Raw genomic sequence first — 26605 nt, forward strand, 5'->3', positions numbered from 1 at the left:
CTTGAATCAACATTAACAGCATTAAGTCATCTTTACTTTTTCAACTCACACAGATTTACTGAATGAGGTGTGCAGCATGGAACCAATAGCTAATAGCTAATCCGGAAAGAGGCACTTAGCAACTATTAGATTTCATAATTTGCCTATAGCAGCCAACCATTAAAAAAAGTCTGTATTTTGTTAAAAGACAAAGGGGTCTATTTACTAAGCAGTGTTAGGAGAGAGTGGAAAGTGATAAGAAAGTGATAAGGTGCCAGCCAATAAGCTCCCAACTGTCATTTTTCAAACACAGCCTTTGAGATGACAGTTGGGAGCTGATTGGCTAGACCCCCAAGTAGGGTTTGCTAAAACCAAGCAATCAAGCAATCAGCAAAGATTCGGTCGGTTCTGAAATTTGGTGTGGCTCTCCAATTTGAATTTTGGACTGCGCTGCCGCCCCACCTCTGGAGCCACCACTGGTAGTAGTATCACTTAGACTTTGAAGACAATATGTCAGGTCTTAGTAATGGTGAAAATAAAATAGGCCTACATCTGTAAATACAATTAAATGCCAGTTCTTGCTCATATCACTTTGCTGAAGAGCTCAGTGAGACAGTAGTACTGTACCTCAATGTAGTATCCATCCTCAGAGGGGTAATGAGGATGGATATTTACTTTTATTCCATGCTCAAAGGCGCTCATCTGAAAATCCAAATGTACTACCTAAATAAACCTTAGGGGCCTATTCATTACCCCTTATTTTCTACAAAAGGAGATTAAAATTAACATTTGTGCCTACTTTTGCAGAAATTAAGTAGAAATTATGTATCAGGGCCATTTTTTTTTTTTTACAAATGAATGCATTAGATTACGGTTATCTCATGCTTAACCTTCATTCCTGATCTGGCCTGAAATCCCGTATTATACTGTGGGGGCCTAAATTCATCTTTAGATGGCATTGGTTCCCAATGTCTGCTCCTTCCTTTTAGATCTCACCTGATTTTTGGATCAGCTGTGCCTGCACTGTAGCAATGTAGAATTGCTTTGGTTATTTAGTACCTACTGTTTCAACTTGCAGTGAGCCGGATACTAAATTAGCACTGCTGCCATTGTGCTGGCAGTGATGAATACACTTCTAAATCTGGCATGGACAAAAAGTGTACTCAGACAACCCCACATCGCTAAGTACAAGAAATGATTTGTACGAGAATAGATTATCCAATTGATAGAGATTTAGTGTAAAGCAATTGTCGTTTGCGTGCATGCAAAGCTACTGTATTTGTGTTTTCAAATTCTGGTAACATAACCTCATGAGATAAAATTACATTAGACACCTTATTATCATAAACTGTATACGATATGGTTTCAAGGTGATAGAAACAGTCATGCACTACTAGATCAGTGGTTCTCAAACTCGGTCCTCAGGACCCCACACAGGTCACGTTTTCCAGATCACCCAGCTGGTGCACAGGTGTTGTCATTACTGACTGACACATTTTAAAAGATCCACAGATGGAGCTAATTATTTAACTTTTGATTCTGTGAGGAGTTTGGGGTCCTGAGGACCGAGTTTGAGAACCTGTGCACTAGATGCAGCTGCCCTTTAGCAGTCATATAATAACATGTTACAGCCTTCTATATCTTGTGAAGACAAACTAGATTAGGAACTCTCATTGCAGGGAATACCCAATGTTCCATATTTCCATTATCACTACATTTATTGCATTTCTTTACATTTCTCTGAGTGACAGGTTGTAAGTGTTTGGGGTGGTGACGGGGGAGTGTATGGAGAAACGCAGGCGTGCCTGTCCGTTTGAACGCCGTTACATGAGCGTGCATAAATTAGCCGCTGTGACGGCATACATAGCTTGAGTACTCACTGCGTGTGACGAGGTTAGCAATATCAGAGTAAGGTCTGACCTGTTGTAATTGTGCATGAGGGGCCGATGTTACTCGATGTTCCCAATGTATATACTGTACTGTATTACAGATGTGAGATAGTGGTAGTGGGAGGTAGTGGGTGTGTCTATGCTGGCTATGCGATGGCAGTCGTTAGCATATTCTCGCAGCAGAACAGCGTACGTAATCGCAGCCACCATCGCAATAGCAATCCGTGGTGAATCAGGCTCAGTGTTCTCCTTTTTCTGCCAACAGGTTGAAAATAATTAGTGATTTCGGCAGGGCACTATTACTTAGCTTACAGGCAAGCTACCCCCATGCCCGGCATATCACACATTAGAAGGCAGAACTAAAATGGGTTTATGTTATATTTTTTATACTTTAATATTCTCTTTTAGCTGCATTAGTTTTTTTTTTTTTAACCAAACATCCATTTTCCTAGTAACAGTGGGCAGATATTTTTTGGTTTAGAGCGGAGGTAAGGTACGTGCGGCATTTCAGCTGCTGTGGAACTACATAGCCCAACACGTCCTGGCACAATATTGCTGATAAGGCATACTAAAACCTTCCTAAATGTTCATCTTGTACCACAACAAAGATAGACATGTAGTAGCCAATGTTACACTGCAGTAATGCTTCAAAGCGAGAACTCCCTGAGAGCTACTCACATCTTTCTTATTTGACCAGACCTTTACTGTTACCGGTACATGTCAATCATGATGTGAACACAAAGTACCAATTTAGCCACTATGTATTGTTGTAATTACATACAAACTATTCTCTCTTATCATTATACTGTAATAACATAATTTTGAGATCATAGACAGTATTGTACAAAGAAATCCTTAAATAATACACTAACAGGGGTATTCAATATGGGTGCGATAACATTGTTTTTGCGTTAATATCGGAGGTATGACGTCATTATCGCAGGTTTTAGTGTTACACCGTATTCAATTTAAAAGACTTATCGCAGTTTTGAAAAGTCTTTGTTAAAAAACGGGGATAAGTTTTCACCATTGAATAGGTGTCGAAAAAAAGTGCAGAATTGGGGTTTAGGGGTGCAGGCTTAAAAAAAATAGCCTGCACCCCTGGGACTGACATTTAAAAAAGAACTGTGTCAAAAAAAGTTTTAAAAAAAAAAAGGGACACCCCAAAAAATTTATTTAAAAATTGGGATAAAAAAAAAAAATATGCGGCAGATGTTTTCTAGAATAGAATTATAGCGGCAGGTGCACAAATGCAGAATTTTTAAAAACTTTCTTTAGGGACATAAAAATATGCTAGTACCCATTTTCATGTACCCCAAATTTGATGGGACCACTTAAAAAAACGAAAAAAAAAACCTAAGTGCTCTTCTGCATCACTTCTTCAATGTCGGAAAAAAACACCTGCTGCGGCTATTTAAATCTCCGACTTTCAATTAAAGGCTAAAACGGGGTTACCCATAGTGATCCCCCATGTTTTTACTACTTTAGGGGGGTCTTACAATTTTTTTAAGGAAAAATTCGTAACTTTACGCAAATCCAACCTCGGAGTTTCCCGTTTTCGTTAATTTTATATTGAATACGGGTATAAGCGGGAGCGCGCCCGATACTTTAACGCAGGTAAAAACTCTGATATGAAACATTAACTTCGACAGTGAAGTTAACGTTTCATATTGAATACCCCTCTAAGAGGGCTATTCCATTAGCCAAGGGACTTACTGCAGGGTTTTAGCTCTCAGGTTAATTGCACGGCGCTCACTGGTGTAACTGTAGAGGGTGCAAGGGGGGCACTTGCTATGGGGTCCGGTGGCTTAGGGGACCCGTTGGCCCAGCAACCAACCCACTGCACCGTGTAGACTTTTAAAAAAAATGTTCTCTGTTATCCTTTATTAAAACTTAATGAGTTCCGGGCAGCAGCGGACTGCTGGTGGGCATGATATGGGTATGGGGGGGGGGGTACCAGGACTCTGTGGTCACTTACTGATTACTGTGCTTCCACCAGCCGCGCCGCTGAAGAGCTACACCCTACCCTACGACATCACCCTACATCATCTCAAAAGTCTCTCTCTTCATTGGGCTCCGCGGGAGGACAGGGAGGGATGTGCTGTAGTGCAGCAGCAGTCAGGTGCATGGCTCAAGTCGTCGGAACGGAGTTTGAGGGAAGACTCTGTGGGGTATATTTACTAAAGTGAGAGATTTTAGAAGTGGAGATGTTGCCCATAGCAACCAATCAGATGTTAGCTATTATCTTCTGGAAGGTACTAGTTAAATGGTAAGTAGAATCTGATTGGTTGCTTTGGGCAACATTTCCACTTCTAAAAACTATCACTTTAGTAAATATACCCCTATGATTGAAACTGTGGGCAGCAAAAGTGAAAGTGATTTATAATTTCTTCATAAATATAATATGTTCATCTTAAATAAAAATATATAAATATATATATATATATATATATATATACCCATTTACATGTATATGGATATGATACATATACTGTATACATGTGTGTATACATATAATTTTTTTTTCTAATTTTTTTTTGATCGCCTAACTATGTCGGCTGAACCTCACCATGGGGGGGGGGGAGCTGCGTGCACCTTTGCTATGGGGCCCCCAAAAAGCTAGTTACGCCCCTGCAGGGCTATTCAATTACAGCATGTGGTAAATCAGCGCAGGGGCGGATTGTGATTAAAAACCTTCCCAGGAAATTTCTGGAAGTAACCTTAATGGGGGTGGGGTCTGTTGAGGGGACAGGATACTCCATTTTCATAAGGCCTGATTCTGAGTCAGACGCAGTGGTGGCCTTCCTTGCATTGTTTGCTGCAGTTGTGTCTGCGACTTTATGCAAAAGGTGGAATGGGGAGAGTGTCTGGAAAGGCTGGGAGTCTGACCAAGGATGGGAATCGGCCAGTGGTGTTCTAGGAGGTGGTTCAGTGTTGAGAGGTCCTGGGGAGATAAGGGAAGGCACTGGACTTAGTGTGGTGGGAGCAGTAGGATGAGAGTAAAGAAGTGATTAAGTGTGGAGGGGGAAGAAGGGGGTATAAAAAAAGGCAGGAAACTGGGGTGAGAGAGTGAGAGAAGACTAGGTGGAAGAGGAAGGTGACATAGCAGGAGGTAGAAGAAAAGCTGGCGTGTGTGGAGTGGGTGGCACGGTGTTTAGGGGGACATGATGTGGATGAGGGGAGGAGAAATAGTAAAAGCAATGGTGATGGCAATGAGATGTTACAGCAAAGGTAAAAATGACAGTGCAGGTATAATTGTATGCTAATCACTAAATTTTCCCAAAGGCAAAGGAAAATAAAAAGGTACAAGATACATGCTGTAGCGTTAAATTGTCTAGAATAAATATATAGGGGTCTATTTATTAAGCAGTGTTAGGAGAAGTGAAAGTGAAGAGTGAAAAGTGATAAGGTGGCAGCCAATCAGCTCCCAACTATCATTTTTCAAATACAGCCTGTGAGATGACAGTTGGGAGCTGGGCACCTTATCACTTTTCACTTCTCCTAACACTGCTTAGTAAATAGACCCCATAGTCCTCAAATCTGAACATGTATTTCTCTGTTATCTAAGTGCTGAGCCGCCAAATATGTCTATCAGGGAGCTGTTTATTAACAGCCCTCCCTCTCTTTCAGGGGCATTTCTAGAGAGGAGAGGGCCCATGTGCAATCTCCGAAATGGGCCCCCTCCTCTCTGTCCGGCAGCGCACTGAGTTGTGCGTGGCCAGTGCCGGAGTTATAGACTCTGGGCACTACAGTGCGCCCAGAGTCTATAGAGGATGCGCTGGTCACCGGGAAAATGCCCGTGGTGGCCATTTTCCCTGTACTGCGCATGCGCAAACGACGGGAAAATGGCAGTGGTGGCCATTTTCCCATCGTTTTTACATCGCCAGACCCCCGCGCCGCCGTAGGACACCGGAGAAGTAAGTAATTCTATGGGTGCAGGGTGTGCGATGCAGGGTCCCCCTGGACCCAGCAGCCCATGTTCCCTGCACACCTGCACCCATTATAGATATGCCCCTACTCTCTTTCCCTCCTCCCTGAATTCATACCTAAATACTACATTTTCTGAACTTTACAGCGAGAACAGATGGCCATTCGTCAGATGGCTTTCGTTCCTGGACCCATGCTCCTTCCTGTTGGTCTGGGTTATGAAAAGGGACCCCCTCCGCCCTTGGGCTAATCCCTCCACACAGTGGCGGAACTTGTGAGTGGTGGGCCCAGGTGAAAAAATTTGGTTTGGGCCACCCTCCACCGCCCTACTGCAAGTTCAAACTGCAGTGAAGTGGCAGAGAGAGGTAGAGGGTGATAGGGAGAGGCAAGAGGTAGACAAAGAGAGGCAAGAAGGTGACAAGGAGAGGGTGTCAGGGAGAAGCAGTGGATGACAGGGAGAGATAACAGGCAGTGGGTGACAGAGAGAGGGAAGAGGCAGTGGGTGACAGGGAGAGGGTGATAGGGAGGAGGTGACAGGCAGGGGGTGACAGGGAGAAAAGCACAGTTTTTTTTTATCAAAGACTTGTCAAAACTGCGATAAGTCTTTGAAATTGAATAGGGTGTAAAAGTAAAACCTGCGATAACAACGTCATAATTGCGATATTAACGCAAAAACGATGTTATCGCACCCATATTGAATACCCCTATTACAGGAGTATTCAATGTGGGTGCGATAACATCGTTTTTGCGTTAATATCGGAGGTATGACGTCATTATCGCAGGTTTTAGTTTTACACCGTATTCAATTTCAAAGACTTATCGCAGTTTTGAAAAGTCTTTGATAAAAAACGGGGATAAGTTTTCACCATTGAATAGGTGTCGAAAAAAAGTGCAGAATTGGGGTTTAGTGGTGCAGGTTAAAAAAAAATTGCCTGCACCCCTGGGAATGACATTTAAAACAGAACTGTGTCAAAAAGTTTAAAAAAAAAATAGGGACACCCCAAAAAAGTTATAAAAATATTGGGGTAAAAAAAAAATGGGAAAAAATTGTTTAACAATAGGGAAATAGGTTCAGGGCTATTCTGCAAGTATGCGGCAGATGTTTTCTAAAATAGAATTATAGCGGCAGGTTCACAAATGCAGAATTTTTAAAAACTTACTTTAGGGACATAAAAATATGCTAGTACCCATTTTCATGTACCCCAAATTTGATGGGACCACTTAAAAAAACGAAAAAAATAACCTAAGTGCTCTTCTGCATCACTTCTTCAATGTCGGAAAAAAACACCTGCTGCGGCTATTTAAATCCCCGACTTTCAATTAAAGGCTAAAACGGGGGTACCCATATTGATCCCCCATGTTTTTACTACTTTAGGGGGGTCTTACAATTTTTTTAAGGAAAAATTCGTAACTTTACGCAAATTCAACTTCGGAGTTTCCCGTTTTCGTTAATTTTATATTGAATACGGGTATAAGCGGGAGCGCGCCCGATACTTTAACGCAGGTAAAAGCTCCGATATGAAACTTTAACTTCGACAGTGAAGTTAACGTTTCATATTGAATACCCCTTTGCTGCTAAAGGACCATTCCAGCAGCAACATCACTGGTCACCTCTGCAGCCCTGGGGTTACCCAACATACTAACAGGCTTATAGTACATAGCATACTGCTTTACTTGTTCGCTGCAAGTTGGTAGAAGCTGCACTTCTTCCAGGGGCCAGATCCAATTTTTATTCCTGCTCCTCTCTCCCTCACTGCTGGTGCATATAACTTGGAGAGAGGATAAGCCTTTGCCGCCAGGTCAGCACATCCGGCTGCCAGCCAGTTCTCTCTTCTCATTTGGCTGTTTCGCTGTGTGCAGGGGCCACCACCAAGTCAGTGCCTGGCCCGGCTGCTGGGAAGAGGAGCTGTGATAGGTGGTGTCGCCACCCCTTGCTCCGCTGCCGCTTGGCCTGACTGTAAGAGGTCGGCAGCTGTATATGAGTCGGCTCGGTGTGGGGGTGGGGTGGTGAGGCAATACGCTGAGAAATGTACACGTTCCTTCACAAATATCAGAGTGCATGGTACATAAGTAAATCGCACAATGCAAAGAGAGCCAGTGCATCTTATTAAATAATGAAAATGATTCTGTATTTCAAATACAATAAAAGCACTGCAGAAACCAAACATGCGAACTAAAATAAAAAGCATGAATGCACTTATCATAATAGATGTCAGGGTGGTCATATAGCAACTATTCTGTTAAATAGTATCCTCGCCCTGGCGGTAAGTATGTCTAATCTTAACCTCTAACCCTTACTTTCTCCCTATTGCCTAACCCGTGCAGAATGTCAACATTTCAATTGTTGACACTGTGACCATGTTGACCTTCTACACATGCCGACATGTTTAATGTCCACATTTCAACAATGTCAACATCGTAGCTGCTTTACACAATTACATATCTATTTATACTGTGACCTCTCATTTACCACCAGGTACAGTATATTTTCTGCACGGGATTGCCATTATACATTGGCCTCATTATAACCACCATCCTTGTATAGCACCAATGTTTTTTTTTATAAATTTGAAGTTAGCACGGTAAAGATTGAACATTATCCATCATGTTTATATATACACATATTTCCCACTACACCTGGCTGAATAACTCACTTTATAATAAATCTCACATTTTAGAAGCCGATGTGAAGCTGACAGATAACTTTGGGAGGAATTTTCTCCATCTCACAGTATTGCAGCCTGGGGGCTTGAACAATATTAAAGAGAACTTCCTGCAGGTATGTTACATTATGTAACTCATGACATCTGGTAATGCATATTTTGCTGAATGAAATACTACTTAGTTGTTTCCCAATGTTATATGCTAGAGGAAGGACATCAAGGAACTTGTAAGCGATGAAGACGCAGATGGCTGCACCCCTCTACATTATGCCTGTCGCCATGGTGTCCCAAATTCTGTGAACAACCTGCTTGGTCTCAATGTGTCTCTGTATTCCAAGAGCAAGGATAAAAGATCAGCTTTGCATTTTGCTGCTTGGTGAGTTTTACTGTATTGGAAATGAACGTAACAGCAGATAGCATTGGTAGGCAGTGGTGACCATTCTAAGAAAGGATATCAGGATATCACTGAAACGCGTTATGGTGCATACACTAGGTCAGATTAGTTGTATTAGAAGGAGTTTCAAATTAAAACCGCTGCTGCACTGAGTTTTTAATCCATCTGTCTTGAAGAGATCCTGGGACCTAAAGGTGCCCACACACATACCGACTTGCTCAGCCGATGTACACGATTTCCCCTGAACTCTCCCTGAACTCTCCCCAGGCAGTCGTGGTCACGATTTGGAGTTGAAAAATGTCCAATCTGACTTAAGATCTATCTTGCAGCCAGTGCATTGTGTCCCAGATTGGCAAATCTGCCCTACAGCATGACAGATCTGAAGATGCGAGGTACAGCGAGCGAAGACGAGCATTGGCATCGTGATCAAGAGTAGAAACTCACGATTTGGCCATTTTTTACATGATCTGTAGTCACGATTCGTCAAAATCGGCCAAATTGGATGAAAAGTCGGTATATGTGTGTGGGCACCTTAAGAGATACTACACTTGTTAAAGGCGCTATTTCTGTTTACTTCTTGCTTCTCCCCTTGTGAGGTAATTATTGTATATTTTTTTAATGTAGTTCAGGGTTTGTTTGTAATTAATTTGTTTTATGCAAAAACACATGATTTTTTTCGTAAACAAAAAACCAGGAGGCACCTGGTAATTACAGACTTGTGATGAGTGTGATTTGAATATATAAATGTGAGTGCAACTGAGAAGGTTGTTTCTATATTTATCTGTCATTCTACACCGTGGAGGCTGATTTTTTCTTTTTCTGTGCAAAAAAAAGAAGGTGCCTTTGAATACACATAATGCTGAGAAAAGTTGGGTGATTACCCTGCAAACTTTATTCTTAAAAGGAGAAGTGTCATTTAGATAAATAATATCCATTCTACATCCTTGTGAATAAATCCAGCAATTACTACATTAAGGGGTAAATTTACTAACAATCGTTTCTGGCCCGTGTTTGTCCGAAATTAAACACAGGTAGGAATGGTCGTACACAGGTTTTTTTTTTTAAAAGAAATATGGAAATTTACTAAGCTCCCGTGTTTGACGGGATTGTGTTTTCCGATGTTGTACAGTATGTGATTGTTCCTACCCGTGTTTCCTACCTGTGTTCCCCTAGCCTAAACCTCCCGAATAAGCAGCCTACACATACTGTATCAATGAGATATACGTGCAGGCTGCTTGTGTGTTTTAATGTGTTATTAAAGTGTTCATTTAAGGAAGCCAGGGCTGGTTATGCTTTTGGACGGGAACCCCACGCCGTGCTTTTCTTAATTTTATACTTTATTTTAATCATTAGACCCAGAAACATACACGGATCACACTGATCTGTGATCTGTGAGTTTGCTTAAATTACACCCGTGATTATAATTACGATTCTAGGTAAATTCTCGAGTTGTATTCCTGTCTATGGATAGTACTGCCGTGTTTAGACGATGGTGTATTTATTTCTATTTGTGTTTTCATCCGTGTTTTGCAGAGAGTTACATGATATCTCACCCAAGTGTGCCTTTAGTAAATTTATGAGTGGTAAAAAATGGCCAAACACACCCGTGATTGAAATCTCGGGCCAACACGAATCTTAGTAAATTTACCCCATAGAATCAGTTCAGTCTGCTGGCAATTGGAGATCATCTCCAAGCATAGAAAAATCTGGACCTCTGCATCCTGTAAAAGGGACTCGAATCGGACAATCCGTTTACACCACAAGTGTTAAACCCTGCAAACTACCCTGGTTGGATTGCTGGGTCACTTGACCCGGGAATCCAGCCCTGGCCCCTTTTACACAAAGCAGCAACCAGGTTTTAGCTGTGGTGTAAAAGGGACGTTAGTAGGTAAACCATACATAGGGACCATGAAGTAAGACTCATACATTTAGTCTAAAAACAGTCATAAAGTATATCATAATATGGCAATAGACATTAACAATAAGCCAATAAAAGACTATTTACCCGAGCAATGCATTTTCCACGGTCAGTGATGTTCTAGTTAGGAGGTTGTTACCACCTACACAAGGTGATGACCAGTCAGATGATTTTTAGCCGGATCAAATGATCATTTGGGGAGCACACTATTATCTTATGCCAGTTTTATAAAATCTAAGGCCAGATTTTCCAACTGGACTGTACATGTTCTTATTACATTATCATTTACAAGAGAGGGATTTATTTCAAATGACCTATATGTTCTTGAGTTATATTAGTTCCTTTGATCATTACCATATATTCATAAAGAACATTCACTAAATAAAATAAAGGTAGCACGCAGAATGCATGTACACTCATACTTCCTTTCATTAATAAAGCTACGGACGTTACAACACCTGTGAGCGGCTCCTGAGGTTTGTGCCGGACGCCAGGCTACTCAATGATGGAGATGCTAAAGGACTGACACCGCTGCACCTGGCTGCACAAAATGGTCATGACAAAATTGTGTTCCTTCTGCTGAAAAAGGGAGCCCTTCTTTTAAGGTAAAAAAGACCCAACTTTCTGCTTCAAATAAGACATTAGTTTTGAGTACCACAATTAAGCTACATTTTCATCAGTAGAGTTAAGCAAAGCCACCAGAAAACATGATTTTATACCCGTAATGCAATGTAAGACACTGTAGCCTGATAATGTCAACTAGAAAACAACTGACATAGAATAGTATACATAAAAGGCACTCACTGAAATGTCTACTCTTTAGTGGTGTACCTTACACAGAGACCTGGGTTGTATGGATGAGGAGTGGGAGCAGTGCCTGCTACAGCAGCCTAGGCCAGTGCAATCCCATCAGTACAAATCTATGGCTTGGGTAAAAGTAAAACAGTCCTGATTCTGTGAGGTTCTGAATTTTTTGTGGACCCGGGGTGGTGATAGGAGCAGACACAGAAGCAGACTTAAATTAAAAAGTGGAGTTTTTAATAAGTGACTTAGAAGACATGGGAATGGCAAATAAAAAATCCAGGTATAGCACTAAAGTGCACTTGATAACTGTAGTGGGGTTAATGGGAAATGTCCAGATAATGACAGGCAGTAAACAAATATGGTGAACTGTAACAGAATGCAGATATGATGGGCTGTAACTGAATACAGGTATGATGAACTGTAACTGAATGCAGGTTTGGTGAGCTGTAACAAATGCAGGCTGAGGTAATGAAGTCCAGCTGGGAGTGAAGGGAGGCAAGGTGCAGGGAACAGCAGGTTCAGGTACTCAGGCAGGTGAAAGGTATGTGGAGGGTGCAGGGTAAATCCAGCAGGTTGGAGCAGGCAAGGTTCAGGCTAGTAGCATAACAGACAGGCAGACAGATAAGGCACAGGTACTCTCTATCAGCCGCAGCTGAGAAACACGTTGCACTGGCAAAGGAAGGAAGGCTCTGGACCTTCCTAAATCCTCAGTGCCATGCTGTGACTGGCTGGAATGAGCACATGACCTACCAGGATTGGACAGCCGGAATCACATGGCCGCAGGCAAGATGGCGGCGCCCATGCCAATGGAACGGAAACACCGCCAGACCTCACCAGGCCTAGTGACAATGTGCCTGCACAGAACCACGCGCAGCTAATGCCCCTCGCCAAACACCAGCACCACTGCCAGAGACCCACCGCCATAACGACCTCACAGGTAATACCCGGTGACTACCATGCCAAGAAACCCTGGCCGTGACAGATTCTTTCCAACAACTATTATCCTTACATACGTAATGTAAATTATGTCTGGATTTTAACTTTGGCTTGAAAAAAATTATAATAACTATACATTAATTGGCAACACCTTGCACTTCTCATGAGGTGCGAATCGTGTTCAACAGGTGTCCAAACCTAACCGCGGCCATAAGGTATCTTTGATCACAAGCACATAATGTCCAAATTTACTTGTTTTGCAGGTTTCATAATAGGTTACATACTAGAGTGCATTATTTTTATTTAAATTAGATACTTCTAGGTTATATTTCTGCATGTATTATCTTAAGTGCTTTGGTAGAGTGGTTTACGGTACAGGCAAAGATGGTGTGTTTGTTGGTGATGACTAAAAGAGGGCCAAATGTAAGTCCTGGCATCTTTGGGCATCCATAGATTTAAATAACAGGGAAAAGGGAAATGGAATAACGGGTCGCACCAAGACTGTACACGCAGAACTACCCTGTTATTAATCTATATGTGTCTCAATACTACATAACCTTCAGGGGTGCAACTCAGGGATATGATGTAGCATATCACAAAAAGAATTACTATTTCTTGCCAATATCCACATAAAATATAACTTTTATTAAATATTCTTTTAATTTCCACTTGAGTGGTAAAGTTAAAAACACAACAAAATATACATAAAAATAAAAAATAAAATAGTACGTATGATACTATCAAGTGCTCAGTCATGTGTGTCCTAACTATAAATACTCAATCGTATGCCAAATGTTAGTTACAACAGACATGTAAAGGTGCCTTATATAGTAAATTCAATCAATATTATAGATAAATGGGCAACCAGTTCAGACGTCAGTGTCGACGGTCCCTGCAACAAGTGTACAGGCGGACAGCCGGTCACCCATACACACATGCAGATGCACCAATACATCTTTAAGATATATCAGCATCAGCTGTGCTGCAGGGCTGACCTGATATGTCTGTGAAAAATGTCATTCCCAGATCTATCATTTGCACACACTCACCGGTCCACTACCAATATATCGCTCGTCGATCGAACATGCAATATATAGACAAGTATGAGCTTGTATGTACCCAGCATTAGCAGCTGATCACTCCTTCTAATACTCCAGCCTGTGCACTCCCCAACTATTATCCCATCTCCTTCTATGTATCCACCCATGCTCCTTTAGAATGCTAGTACCTGAAAACAGTGCTTCTTTCCTTTTGTGGTCTTGATGTAATAATGTGTGTATGTAAAGTTGTGATCTTGTCTTTTATTGGGGTTGGGTATATTTTGTCAACATTTTCTCATTCATTGTGGTCTATGGTCATAATGCCAACATGCTTACCATGTCAACATTGACCAGGTCGACAGTCATCATGTCGACACTGATGAAATGTTGACATGATTCGAATATCAACAAAGTGTTCCTGGTGGTCCTTTGGTTTGGCAGGTCTGACGGCTACAGAGGTATCTTCCTACTGATCCTGCGGTGGTTCCAGCGGGGAGTATTGCTAACCTTTAACCTTACAGTGCTGCCTGCAGCCTGACCCTAACCTTCCCTCCCACAGCCTAATCCTAACCCTCTCCCTAGTGCCTAACCCTATCCCGTCCCTCCTGCAGCCAAACCCTCCACCAGGTCCTCCAGCAGCGAAACATTAATTGCTGGCGTTCTGAGAATGTTGGCATCCCATATGTTAATACTATGAACATGAACTACAGGTGCCAGCATGCCTGCACTTTGGCACTTGTGGAACTACAAGTGCCAGCAGGCGGCCGGCACCCGTAAGCTGGGGTGCACGTAAGGTGCGACGTGTGTGCATATTCCACAGCCGTGATAACCTACAGTAGTTTGTTTGTATCAGTCTACAATTTTATATTATCAATGCTTGTATCAGTCTACAATTTTATATTATCAATGCTTCACTGTGTATGTAGCTGTTTCTTTCTGGTCTGTTACCAAGAAGTGCTGAATGGAAGGAACAGAATCACATATTGGGCCCTGCCATTGTTCTAATTAATAACCGTTATGTATATAGCACCAACATATATTATGCAGCACTTACAGAGAATGTTTAAGCATACCATCTGTCCCTGCCTCAGAATTCTCTATTACACACACTAGGATTAGTTTTATATGAAGCCAAACTGTTTTTGGACTGTGGGAGAGATGGAGAGAAACCGGAGCATATGGGTGAAACACAGCTAAACAATGGGAAAACATACAAACTTCACACATAATATAGAATCAATAGTCCCAGCACTGTGAGCCAAAAGTGTTATCTTCTGTGTCACTATAGGAATTTATTGAGGTTTTCATTACAATTCTACTACAGTGGAGATGCTGTTACCAGTTCATAGTATTACCATGCCTTTGAGTATTGGATAATTGTAAACGTTTGATTCAGTGAAAATTAACATTATAAATTGCACATTTGCTATACTAACGCCTTCTTTCCTTCTTTGGGTCATTGCATAAAAGTGACCATCGTGGATGGACAGGCTTACACTATGCTGCCTTTGGTGGCTATACTCGTACAATCAAGACTCTTTTGGATACCTCTACTTCCATTATGGATAAACCAGACAAAGAAAAGGTAAACCATTTATTCTGTGTCATTTCTGTGAGTTATCAGACTATTTGATCTTAAGAAAATATCAGCCAATAGCCTTATGTTTGTCTGTTGTTTTATTTAGTACTGTGAAGAAAACTTTATGGGTATTTCTGTGTCAGCATCAGTTTTTTGCCTGTTCATGTTCTCAAACAGCAGTCCTAGTAGAGGTAGAGCAGCCTACAGTGACATCACACAACTCCCAAAGTCCAATGACGCCAACCCCAAGGTGCCTGCAGTCTGTTTGCCAGCTAGTGTTTGAATTCTCAAAAGAGCTAGCACATGCAGAGAAGGCAATTTAACTGTCGATTACCTTGCCTAGACTGAATCATATTTGCTTACAACAGACCAGACATTGAGTATTTTCTAAGCTAATGTAGGTATCATGTTGTATTTTCAAATGGGTATGTGTCATAAATGCAAGCAATGTATTTGAAAGGTTTAACTGGGTTGGGTATGGGATCCCGGCTGTTGGGAAGCTGGCTAGCGGCATCCCGACAGTCACAATACTAACATGTAAGTTCTCTAACGCTAACCCTTACCCCTAACCCTACTTGCCTGGTGCCTGAAACTAACCTTCCCCCTAGTGCCTAAACCTAACCTCCCCCTCCCTGCCCCCTAACCCTCCCCCTAGTGCCTAACCCTAACCCTCCCCCTAGTGCCTAACCCCTAAAACCCCTTAGTGCCTAAACCTAACCCTCCCCCTAGTGCCTAATCTTAACCCTCCCCTAACCCCCGCTTCTGACGGGATGCTGACTACATCCCCCTTTAACCTTACCATCCTTTAACCTTACCAACCTTGCATTCTTTATCCTTACCAGTGTGTATACATGCTCATTATCCACACTGTTCTGGGAGAGGCTAGTGGCCTCCAAGCAGCTCCCGGAGTGCTGAACAAGCCCCCAGCATGACGAAAACGGGTCATGATGCACAATCACACCCCCAAAATGACACAAATCAGGGTGCGTGGCCTCATCCCCTTTCATTCATGCCGGGTGTCATCATCCATTGTGATGCCTCTGAATAAAAGGAGCTTTACAGTATCTGACCATGGCCATGCATTATTTACTTATTTTGAAATATCAATTGCTATTTTAATCTCTTTTCCTTATTGCTAAGTGTTTATATAGAATAAAGATCTGTTGTTTAAAGTGTGAACTGTGGGCCTGATTTAGCAGGCAGCCATCGAATTCCCGGTATTCGATGAAAAAAATACTTCAATTGAATCGGAAACATTGGTGGTTGCTGGCCATCGGCTTCCGATGTCCATCTCTACATTTTTGTAGGATTTCACAGCACTGTCACTTCTTCAAGTGCCAGGTGACAGTGGGGCTGATTCTGCGTTGGGAGTAAAGGCAAACATCAGCACATACCCCACTGTAGGAGTGCTGATAGAACTTGCGCTGCTGCCTCATGAAAATGCAGCGGGAGGAAACACACACACACACACACAGCAGGCACAGCAAGGGGGTGGTGCTGACAACAGGGGGAGGGCGCCCATCTTAAGTCCCCCAGGCTCCCAGCAGACTCAGTCCAGTCCTGACCATGCTGATGCACTTAATTTATACATCTTGTGAGAGTATCGGGACTGTAATTGGCGTGTAACCTAAATTCCGTGCTTGTTTGTAACGTGCAGATAGGAGTAAAGCTGCCCATCCACTTCTAGATGCGGGGACGATGGCACGATCACGACGCCGTCGTATCCCGCGGGGTGAAGTGCATACACTGAATGTTCAGACATTCAGTGTATGCAGATCAATCATCCCCGAACATGGCAACCTGACGGCGGTTGTCAGGTTGACTGTCTTGTTCGGGAGATGATTGATGTTAAAAACGACCAGTGGGCGCACACATCGCTGGTCGTTTTTAACATGTTACTGCCCGATTTGCAGGTGATTACCAAGCGATTGAGCGATAACGATGGTCGTTATCGCTCAATCGCTAGGTTTAATCGCCTAGTGGATGGGCAGCATTAGACTGCTTGTTTCAGATGAATATTTTGCACCCAGCCTGGAGTAGTGCTGATACTAATGAAGACAGCTGAAATGGCGAACCGCATGAAGACAGGCAGATACTCCCATTAGCATAAGGTAGTAATCAGGCAACTGTGGCCATATGGAAAAGTAGCAGAATTAGACCCAAAATCTACAAATGACAGCTCATATAATGCATGTAGCCATTAGGTGGATACTGTACATGAAGATAAATCAAATACTGTATACTGTACAGGTTCCAAGAGTAATAGGAATCCTTAGGAAAGATCCTGATTAGTACTCTATATAAATGTGGTATGAATGAGCAATAATGTTACTGATACCAAGGGGTAAATTTACTAAGAATCAAGAATGGTTTAGTTTTTTTTCATCTCGATTTGCATCGCCGAATCTCGGGTGATTTTCCCATTTTTCATCTCGCATATTTACTAAGAAGTGAGTTTAGCTGAAAGTGAGTTTGCTGATGGTGAAGCAGATTGAGATATCTCCCCGGAGTTGTAAGTGAAGGGGAGATTACTCACCCGAGATTGCAGTGTTTTGTCTCTGCAAATCTCTCCCAAGCTAGCAGCCTGCACATATCAGTGAGATATGTGTAAACTGCTTTAGTGTTAAGACTTGTAAAAAACGGGTTAATGTTATTTAAAAAAAATGACGTGAGTTCCCCCCCTAAAGCATAACTTGCCAGCCAGTCCTGGTTCTTAAAATTACAGGGAAAAAATGTGTAGGGTTCCACTGTAATTTAAGAACCAGCACCAGGTAGCAGGGCCAGACCTGGTTTTAAATATAGGGAGAAAAATATTTGCATGAGGTTCCCCCTATATTTAAAACTAGCTCTGGACCCTCTCTAGCGGGGGACTGATGCCACACTGGCCCCCCCAGCCGCAGCATCAGCCCAGGCCAGGGATCCCTGGGGAGTTGGGGTCCACCTCTCCAGGGCACCCCTGGCCTAGGCTGATAGCCCGGGGTTATCCCACCACCCCTGAGCATTAAGTGGCGGGTTGATAGTGTATGTAGTGTATAAAAATTAGAATTAACAACATTGTCTTTACAGTAGAACCCAGCCTGACGTTACAAGGGAGGCGTGCCATGCCGGCACGCCCCCAAATAACATCACATAGGAGGCGTGGCCTTTGGTAATTAGGCCATGCTCCCAGTTTTGATTACATCTTTCCGGCACAGGGCGCGGCTACCCCTGGGGCTGGCCCTGCATACTACACCAGGTGTGTAGCATATCTTGCATGAATTCGCACTGCACATGTCCAGAATGCAAACAAATGTGTTTATGCAGACCCAAATGTATTTTGCTTGCAACTAACCTTATGCTCATAGAGTCAGAACGTTTGGGTTGGGAAGAAGCTTTCTCACACAGGCAAAGTTCTGAGAGAGAGTTCTAATGTAAATATGGATGATGCAGATCAGCAATTATGCTCATATGCGACTGTTAGGCAGTGTACCTATTGCACCTACTAAAGGGCAGCTGCAAGATTGGTTGCTAAGGGCAACATCTACACTTCTAAAAACTCCCACTTTAGTAAATATACCCCCTGAACACAACCAAACATTGGGTGGAAGCACCCTCCAGCTATGCCCATGAATGGTCCCCATCCTATGCAGGGCCGCAACTAGGGGGGCTAAAAAGGCACATGACCCAGGTGCCGGACTTGAGGGGGTGCCGTTGAGAGGCTGCCGGGAGGCTAGGTTGCTGCTCTTGTGTGTTTGGAGACGCATCCTGGCCTTGAGAGGCACACAGTCAGTTTAATGTGGTGCCGGTCACAAGCCAATCAGTGCTCGCAGACCGCCAGCCAATCAGCAGAGGCTGCCGGTCCGTGAGCTCCAATTGGTTCGAGAGCGGTGCCACATTAGAATGATGGCAGTACTGGCAGTTCCCCAGCGTGTGGCAGTCTGGTCCCTTGCCACCCCAAGCTCACCCACTGCACGGTTTTGGCAGGTAAGAGAAGGGAGATGGGGCCTTACAATGGCTTAATGTAAAGGAGGCCTTACTGTGGCATAATGTATATGGGGCATTACTGTGGCATAATGAATAAGGGGCATTACTGTCACTGTGGCAGAATGTGTTGTTATGGGCATTACTGTGTAGCATCATGTGTTATAAGGGACATTACTGTGTGGCATAATGTGTTGTAAGGGGCATTACTGTGGCATAATGTGTTATAAGGGTCAATAATGTATGGCATGATGTGTTATAAGGGGAATTACTGTGCACAAAACCGCACACCCTTTTCGTCCTCTATGTTGTATTTTTTTTGGGGGGGCGCCAAAGTAAGGCCTTGCCCCGGGTGACAATAATCATAGTTTCAGCCCTGATCCTATGTGCTGGATCATTCATCCAGTCATTTCATGTACTCAGTGACCCCAGGCAGCCGTGTTTCCTCTGTTTTGTTCCATAGCCTTATGTTAAAGATACTCCTAGCTAGCCAACTCATGCAGTGGCATTACTAGGGGGGTGCAGGGGATGCGGACTGCACTGGTTGTCACCCTCCGAGGGGGTAACAACAGAGTACCGGCTCCTCCTCCATGACGGGGAGCTGCACTGTGATGTTATTGTGCAGCTTCCAGCTCCTGGTCACGATGAAGAGCTGGCAGTGCGGGGAGAGTCTCTGGGGGCAGCCATGAATCTCCTGGAGTGCTGGGCATGCCCCCAGAGTGATGAATAGGGGGAGTGCTGTGAGGCCACACCCCTTCCGATGAGGTCATGCCCCCTTTTTTAGCAGACACTTTGTCGCACTGTGTGACACTGATCCCACTGACGCCACTGAACCCATGTACATCCAACCAGATCACACACCCTCCTATATGTCAGATGCTCCCAAACAGGCAGCCACATTCTGTAACAGATGAACATTAACCATGAACTTATTAGTGTGCATGTTAATTTAGCAGACCTAGAGCTACTAGTGGGAACATACACATGGATGACACATGGTTTTATGTATGTCTTACAATGACTGCACTCCAAGCAAAACTCAATGCTTAACTGTGAAGCTGATCAGATGAATTTTTGAAGTACTGTATTACAGTATTTGTTTAGTTTACCTGTTCTGACCACACATTTTACCCATTGTCCAATTAAGAACACAGGCCTTCATCTAGCCGCCCAAGAGGGACATTCCAAAGCAGTTAGTCTTCTGCTGGAACATGGGGCAGCCATCATGTTAAATGCAAAAGAGGCTTCGTTCATTCATGAGGCAATTCGTGCAGGAAGAAAAGAAGTGGTTTTTGCTGCAATCCAGAGTGAAAGGTAAAATAAATCTGAAATTCTGTTCTGCGTGTTTCTAAATCATATCACATGAATGATTGACTATATATTAGCACTGCGAAAGTCACCTCTGCTAGGCACCACGCTATACGCCGTCTCAGACAAGCCTTGCAATGATACATTAGATTATATGGCATTAGTAAGAGCACTGATGAGATCTTTAAACAGTCTCTAACCTAAAAGAACTACCCAATACCTCTGGAAATATGGTCTCCATAAGAACCTGATCCAGTTACTCTTGATGTAATACTGGAGCCCATCTGTAGTGTGTGTCAGTAAATTGGGCCTAATGCTGCTGCTGTCTGGTAATAAAATTTAACTTTACTATATGACCTAATCATTTACAGTATATATTCAAATTTGATTTGCAAACGAGGGGGTTTAATTAAGTTTAATGGTGTAAAAGCTCCATAAATCATCAACTGTTATCGTCGATATACACAACGATAACAAAGGAATTTCAGACCTACAGATATGTCCTCATACAGTGAGCATCTTTGTGTCATACGGCGTGAGACACATTGCGCGACAGCAGGGCCGGATTAAGGGCAGGGCGACAGGGGCGGTTGTCCAGGGGCCCCCACACACATAGGGGGCCCCCACACACTGTCCCCGACCCCTGGCCACATGCCCGGCGAAAAGGTTGATCGCGATCTACTGGAAGCTCGCAGAGCTCCCGCCCGTAGATCGCGATCAACTAAGGTAAGTGGAAACGTTTGCCTCTGAATACTGATCGCTTCAGAGGCCATCGTTCCCAGTGATGCATTGACGTCACCCGCGCACTGTAGAGGAGAGGAGCAAGCACGCCTCTATTGGATCCAGTTAGATCCAGCATACAGCGGCAGCAGCAATAGCAGTGATGGCAGGACTCGGGAGCCGTGACAGCGTGGAGCGAAGACAGGTAAGTTTCTTTAACAGGGGTGTGGGAGGGGAGGGAGAGCTACTGGGGGCACTACTTTACGGAGGACATCTACAGGGGGCATTTAAGAAGAGGCACAACTACTAGGGGCATTGCAAGGAGCACAACTACTAGGGGCATTTAAGAAGAGGCACAACTACTGGGGGCATTGCAAGGGGCACAACTACTGGGGGCATTTAAGAAGAGGCACAGCTACTAGGGGCATTGCAAGGGGCACAACTACTGGGGGTATTTAAGAGGCACAAATACTGGGGGCATTGCAAGGGGCACAACTACTGGGGGTATTTAAGAAGAGGCACAACTACTGGGGGCATTGCAGGGGGCACAACTACTGGAAGCATTGGAGTAGGTGCTCAACTACAAAGGGCATAAAAGAAGGGGCACAAATACTGGGGGCATTGGAGGAAAGGCACAAATACTTGGGGCATTGCAGAAGGGGCACAATTACTGGGGGCATTAAAGAAGGGGCACAACTACAGGGGGCATTGAAGGGACACAACTACAGGGGGCATTGCAGAAGGGGCACAACTGCTGGGGCCATTGCAGAAGGAGCACAACTACAGTGGGCAGGGGCACAACTACAGGGGGCACTGGACATCAGGCAGATAGACCGGTGTGTATGTGTGTGTAAGTATATATATATATATATATATATATATTTATTTATATATATAACTTATTGATGGGGGCCCCCACACGTTTGTTGCCCAGGGGCCCCCACAGACCTTAATACGGCCCTGCGCGACAGAGACACTTCAAGACCAGTAGCTAACACCATCCCCAGATGCCGGTAACTATCATAGACAAACTCAGAGATGTACACAAACCCAATTTCATACATCTCTGTCATCGGACGCAGTGTAGCTGCAGAAGTCAGGTGAGTGACAGCCTACAGTCATTTGAGGGAGGGGGGGTGCAGCGACCAGGAACATTCTACAAAATGGGGGCGTGTCAGCCACGTTTTCTAAGAGTGCTGAGGCCAGGGTCTGCGTCTTCCGATGCAGCTTCACTGGCCCCAGTAGCGTGTGAACACCAGTCATCACGAGTAACCTGAGGGTTACTCCGATGGCTGAAGTTCACAAAGATGATCCCATGCTCAATCCTCGGACGCAGCAGCGGATCACAAAAGCCTACAGTGAGGGTCTTTTTACTACAGGCTCTTCCTGCTGCTTTTAAATATTTTTGCACAGCTGCTCTGTGAACCGCGTCCATCTCTGATCAGGCCCTCTGTCTGTTTCTAAATAGCGACAATACTTAGAAATGACTCAATCACACAGAAACAGCCGTTTTAAGCTTTAAGCCCAGAAAAATAGGTTCTAGCTACAGTATATCTAAAGAAGTGCAAATTTGGTCAGCAAAAACTAAATTCAGTGATAACAAATAGCTTTCCCAGTGACACCATAAAGAGACAAAGATGGCTATTGTGGTATATAAATATAGACATAATACAACAGTTAATTTCAATGTAAGCTTTTTATAATAGGAAATCATGCCAAATGCTGGTTGTGAAGATAACTGTGCTAGTCTTTTCTTTGTATGGATGTGTATTGTTATATACTACATGTTTATTTCATTATAGGTGGGAAGAAGTGCTAGTAACATTTTCACATACCTCTGGGTACAAGTGTCCCATTCTTGAAATGGTGTATCATCTGCCAGAAAGCCTAAAGGTAAGCCTTCTACAACTCAGCACATTAAGAAGAGCTCCATGAAAATACCAGACTAAAAGTGGCATTATGTTGAGTTATTATACTTGTACAATACACCACTGTACTCTATTGTATATGTATAACATATTAAAGACTACATTTTTAGATGTGGGAACACAAAGGTCCCAATGCAGAGTTGGAAGTAAAGCTCCATAGATGTGTGCACAGGAAAAGTGTGTATATCCACCCTTATACAGAGTTGTATAACCACCCCTATGTGTACTCCTGGTTGGCTACTAGTTATCAACATTATGAGTGCGCACTTGCACTGCCTCTATACAGGTACAAAACAGGGATAATTTTGCCTGACTCTTTATAGTGCACAGTCATGTTGCCACGCCCTCACCGAAGTCTGCCTACATGAGAAAGAACGCCCCATTACGCCTCTTTTAATGTAAATGTAGATGTGATCAAAGTCAGTACAACTCTGCATCATTCATACTTGCGTGCACAACAGTTCTGGAGTTGTCTAAGGCTCTGTTGGGGGCCCAGGGAGCTGTGGAGGAGAAATTTCCCCCTCCAAGGTATGCGGCGTAAAGTTGTGGCACACACACAGTATTTGGCATTCATCATTTTTTTGTGGGCGTGAACATGCCTCCTGGATTTGGCCACACTCCCTTGTATTACCGGGACCCCCAGAACGTCTCAAAGGTCCTGATCATTAAAACTTATTAATCTACTTGTGTGAATGTCTTCTTGTACTGAGGATTAGCTAGTTTTATTTAAAGGATCAACATATAGGACATCCTTTTGCTTTTAAGAACATTACATGACATTAGTTTTGCATGATAGACAAGAAATATAAGACAGACTTGTGCATTATATTGCAGTACAGACAGTGCAAGTAATTGTAGTGGGGGTGATGCTTTTTTGTGTTTTGTTATTGTTTTACTTTTCTATTTAATATGTTGGATTATGTTGGTTCACAAACAGAAGATGATGTTTGGAGACATTGATGATTGGTTATTTACAATAATAAATTAAATGCAGTGTACAGTACAGAATCGGTACGATTTACCGCTGGCCGCATGGCTGGCGGTTCAAATCCCGACAGCAGAAGCCCAGGAGGGGTGAAAATCCCAAAGCTAGAAAAGGTAAGTATCGCTACCTTTTTTTACCCCCTAACCCTAACCCTCCCTTAGGGGTGCCTAACCCAACCTCCCCCACAAGTGCCTAACCCTAACCCCCACAGCCTAACCCTAAGTCTTACGGGGGGGTCCCTATCCTCCCCCTTCGGGAGTGCCTAACCCTAACCCCCCTTCTCCTAGCCTAACCCTAACCTCCCAGAGGGGTGCCTAACCCTAAGTCCCCCCCAGGAACCCCTAACCTAATCCTCTCCCCCCCACGCGCCTGGCGTCCGGCTTACCTTCGATCGGTAAGCGAAGTGTCGAGCTCCCGGTGTAGGTCTAATGACAGGCGTTGGGATATCGACGCCTGTCATTAGTACCTTGCCAAGATTAGACAGTCGGGAAGCCGGTGGTCGGGATTTTGTCCTTTGGCTTCCTGACTGCTTCCCGTACAGTACACTGTTCAAATTAAAAATAAAATTTAATCCCTGTGTGTTTTATTAAGTTTATTTTACTTTAGGATAGAGGTCCCATCACTTGATAGACCAACATTTTAAAACTGGCTTGTGCTTCAAATATAGTTGCAGTTCAAATTCAGTGTTTGAACAGCAGTGGATAATTTGTTTTGTAATAGGTTGCTGGCGCTAGGATGGCAGTATATAATATTGTGGTTTGTAGTAGGTTGTTGGTGCTAGGATGGCAGTGGATAACATTGTGCTGTGTAGCAGGTTGTTGGTGCTAGGATGGCAGTGGATAACATTGTGGTTTGTAGTAGGTTGTTGGTGATAGGATGGTAGTGGATAACATTGTGGTTTGTAGTAGGTTGTTGCTGATAGGATGGTAGTGGATAACATTGTGCTTTGTAACAGGTTGTTGGTTAGGATTGGGTACGGGATGCAGACGCTTGGGATCCCGGCAGTCAAAATCCTTATGCTGGGATTCCGACTAGGTTACAATCACGAAGCGTAGAGGTAAGTAAGCCTACCCTAACCCTTTACCCTACCCCTCCATCCCTGCACTCTAAACCTAATTTCCCCCCTACTGCCTAAACCTAACCCTCCCTTCCTAGTGCCTATCCCTAATCCTCCCCCTAGTGCCTAACCCTAAGCAGGCGGTAAGCACCGACATCCTGCTTGTCGGTATAATGATTACATCACATTGGTGATAGGATGGCAGTGGATAACATTGTGGTTTGTAGTAGGCTGTTGGTGCTAGAATGGCAGTGGATAACAATGTGGTGTGTAGCAGGTTGTAGTTTCTAGAATGGCAGTGGATAACATTGTGGTGTGTAGCAGGTTGTTGGTGATACCTGTGGGATGGCAGTGAATAACATTGTGGTGTGTAGTAGGCTGTTGGTGCTAGGATGGCAGTGGATAACATTGTGGTGTGTAGCAGGTTGTTGGTGCTAGGATGGCAGTGGATAACATTGTGGTGTGTAGCAGGTTGTTGGTGCTAGGATGGCAGTTGATAACATTGTGCTGTGTAGCAGGTTGTTGGTGCTAGGATGGCAGTGGATAACATTGTGGTTTGTAGCAGGTTGTTGGTGATACCTGTAGTATGGCAGTGGATAACATTGTGGTTTGTAGCAGGTTGTTGGTGATACCTGTAGTATGGCAGTGGATAACATTGTGGTGTGTAGCAGGCTGTTGGTGCTAGGATGGCAGTTGATAACATTGTGGTGTGTAGCAGGTTGTTGGTGATACCTGTGGGATGGCAGTTGATAACATTGCGGTATGTAGCAGGCTGTTGGTGCTAGGATGGCAGTAGATAACATTGTGGCTATTAGTAGGTTATTGGTACTAATATGGAAGTGAATAACATTGTGATTTGTAGCAGGTTGTTGGGGATAGGATTAAAGTGGATAACATTTTGGTTTGTAGTAGGTTGTTGGTGATAGGATGCAAATGGATAACATTGTGGCTCTTAGTAGATTGCTAGTGGCTAGAGTTGCAATGTATAATTATCAGAATGTTGCGACCCACCACCTGTGATCTGGACCCTGCCTCAACCAAGCTTCTCATAGGGTGTATGGACATGATTGGCCCTGTAATTGCAAAAATAGTTCAATGCTCTTTGCAAACAGGTATTTTTCCAGAAAGGAAGCAATTGTTAGACCACTTCTTAAAAAACCTAATTTAGACCCCGACTGCATGACCAACTATAGACCAGTATCAAACCATCCTTTTCTAGGAAAGGTCATTGAGAAAGTGGTGGCAATGCAACTGGAAACCCGCTTGTCTACTCATGATATTTATGATTCATTCCAGTCAGGATTCAGGAGAAGACATAGCACTAAAACAGCCCTGGTATGTGTGCTTAATGATCTTCTGATGGCAAGAGACAGAGGTGATTGTTCAATCTTAATCCTTCTGGATCTCTCTGCAGCATTTGATACCGTGAACCACAAGATTCTGATTGAGCTTCTGAAAAATTTCTGTGGACTGGATGGAACAGTCCTTAGATGGTTCAAATCATTTTTGACCGGCAGG

General features: G+C 43.5%; 1 protein-coding gene across 1 annotated transcript in view; it reads left to right on the plus strand.

The window, feature by feature from the left end:
- TRPA1 (transient receptor potential cation channel subfamily A member 1) overlaps nucleotides 1-26605 on the plus strand; it is a 94442-nt gene that overhangs the window by 42701 nt on the left and 25136 nt on the right. The window contains exons 10-15 of the mRNA XM_088471572.1: nucleotides 8474-8574; nucleotides 8665-8834; nucleotides 11211-11375; nucleotides 15021-15135; nucleotides 20237-20403; nucleotides 22920-23010. Of these exons, the coding sequence (XP_088327698.1) occupies nucleotides 8474-8574; nucleotides 8665-8834; nucleotides 11211-11375; nucleotides 15021-15135; nucleotides 20237-20403; nucleotides 22920-23010 (809 nt within the window). The remainder of the gene's footprint in view (nucleotides 1-8473; nucleotides 8575-8664; nucleotides 8835-11210; nucleotides 11376-15020; nucleotides 15136-20236; nucleotides 20404-22919; nucleotides 23011-26605) is intronic.

The sequence above is a fragment of the Taudactylus pleione genome, unplaced genomic scaffold (assembly GCF_031769625.1).
Source record: "Taudactylus pleione unplaced genomic scaffold, aTauple2 ptg000114l, whole genome shotgun sequence".
Lineage (NCBI taxonomy): Eukaryota > Metazoa > Chordata > Amphibia > Anura > Myobatrachidae > Taudactylus > Taudactylus pleione.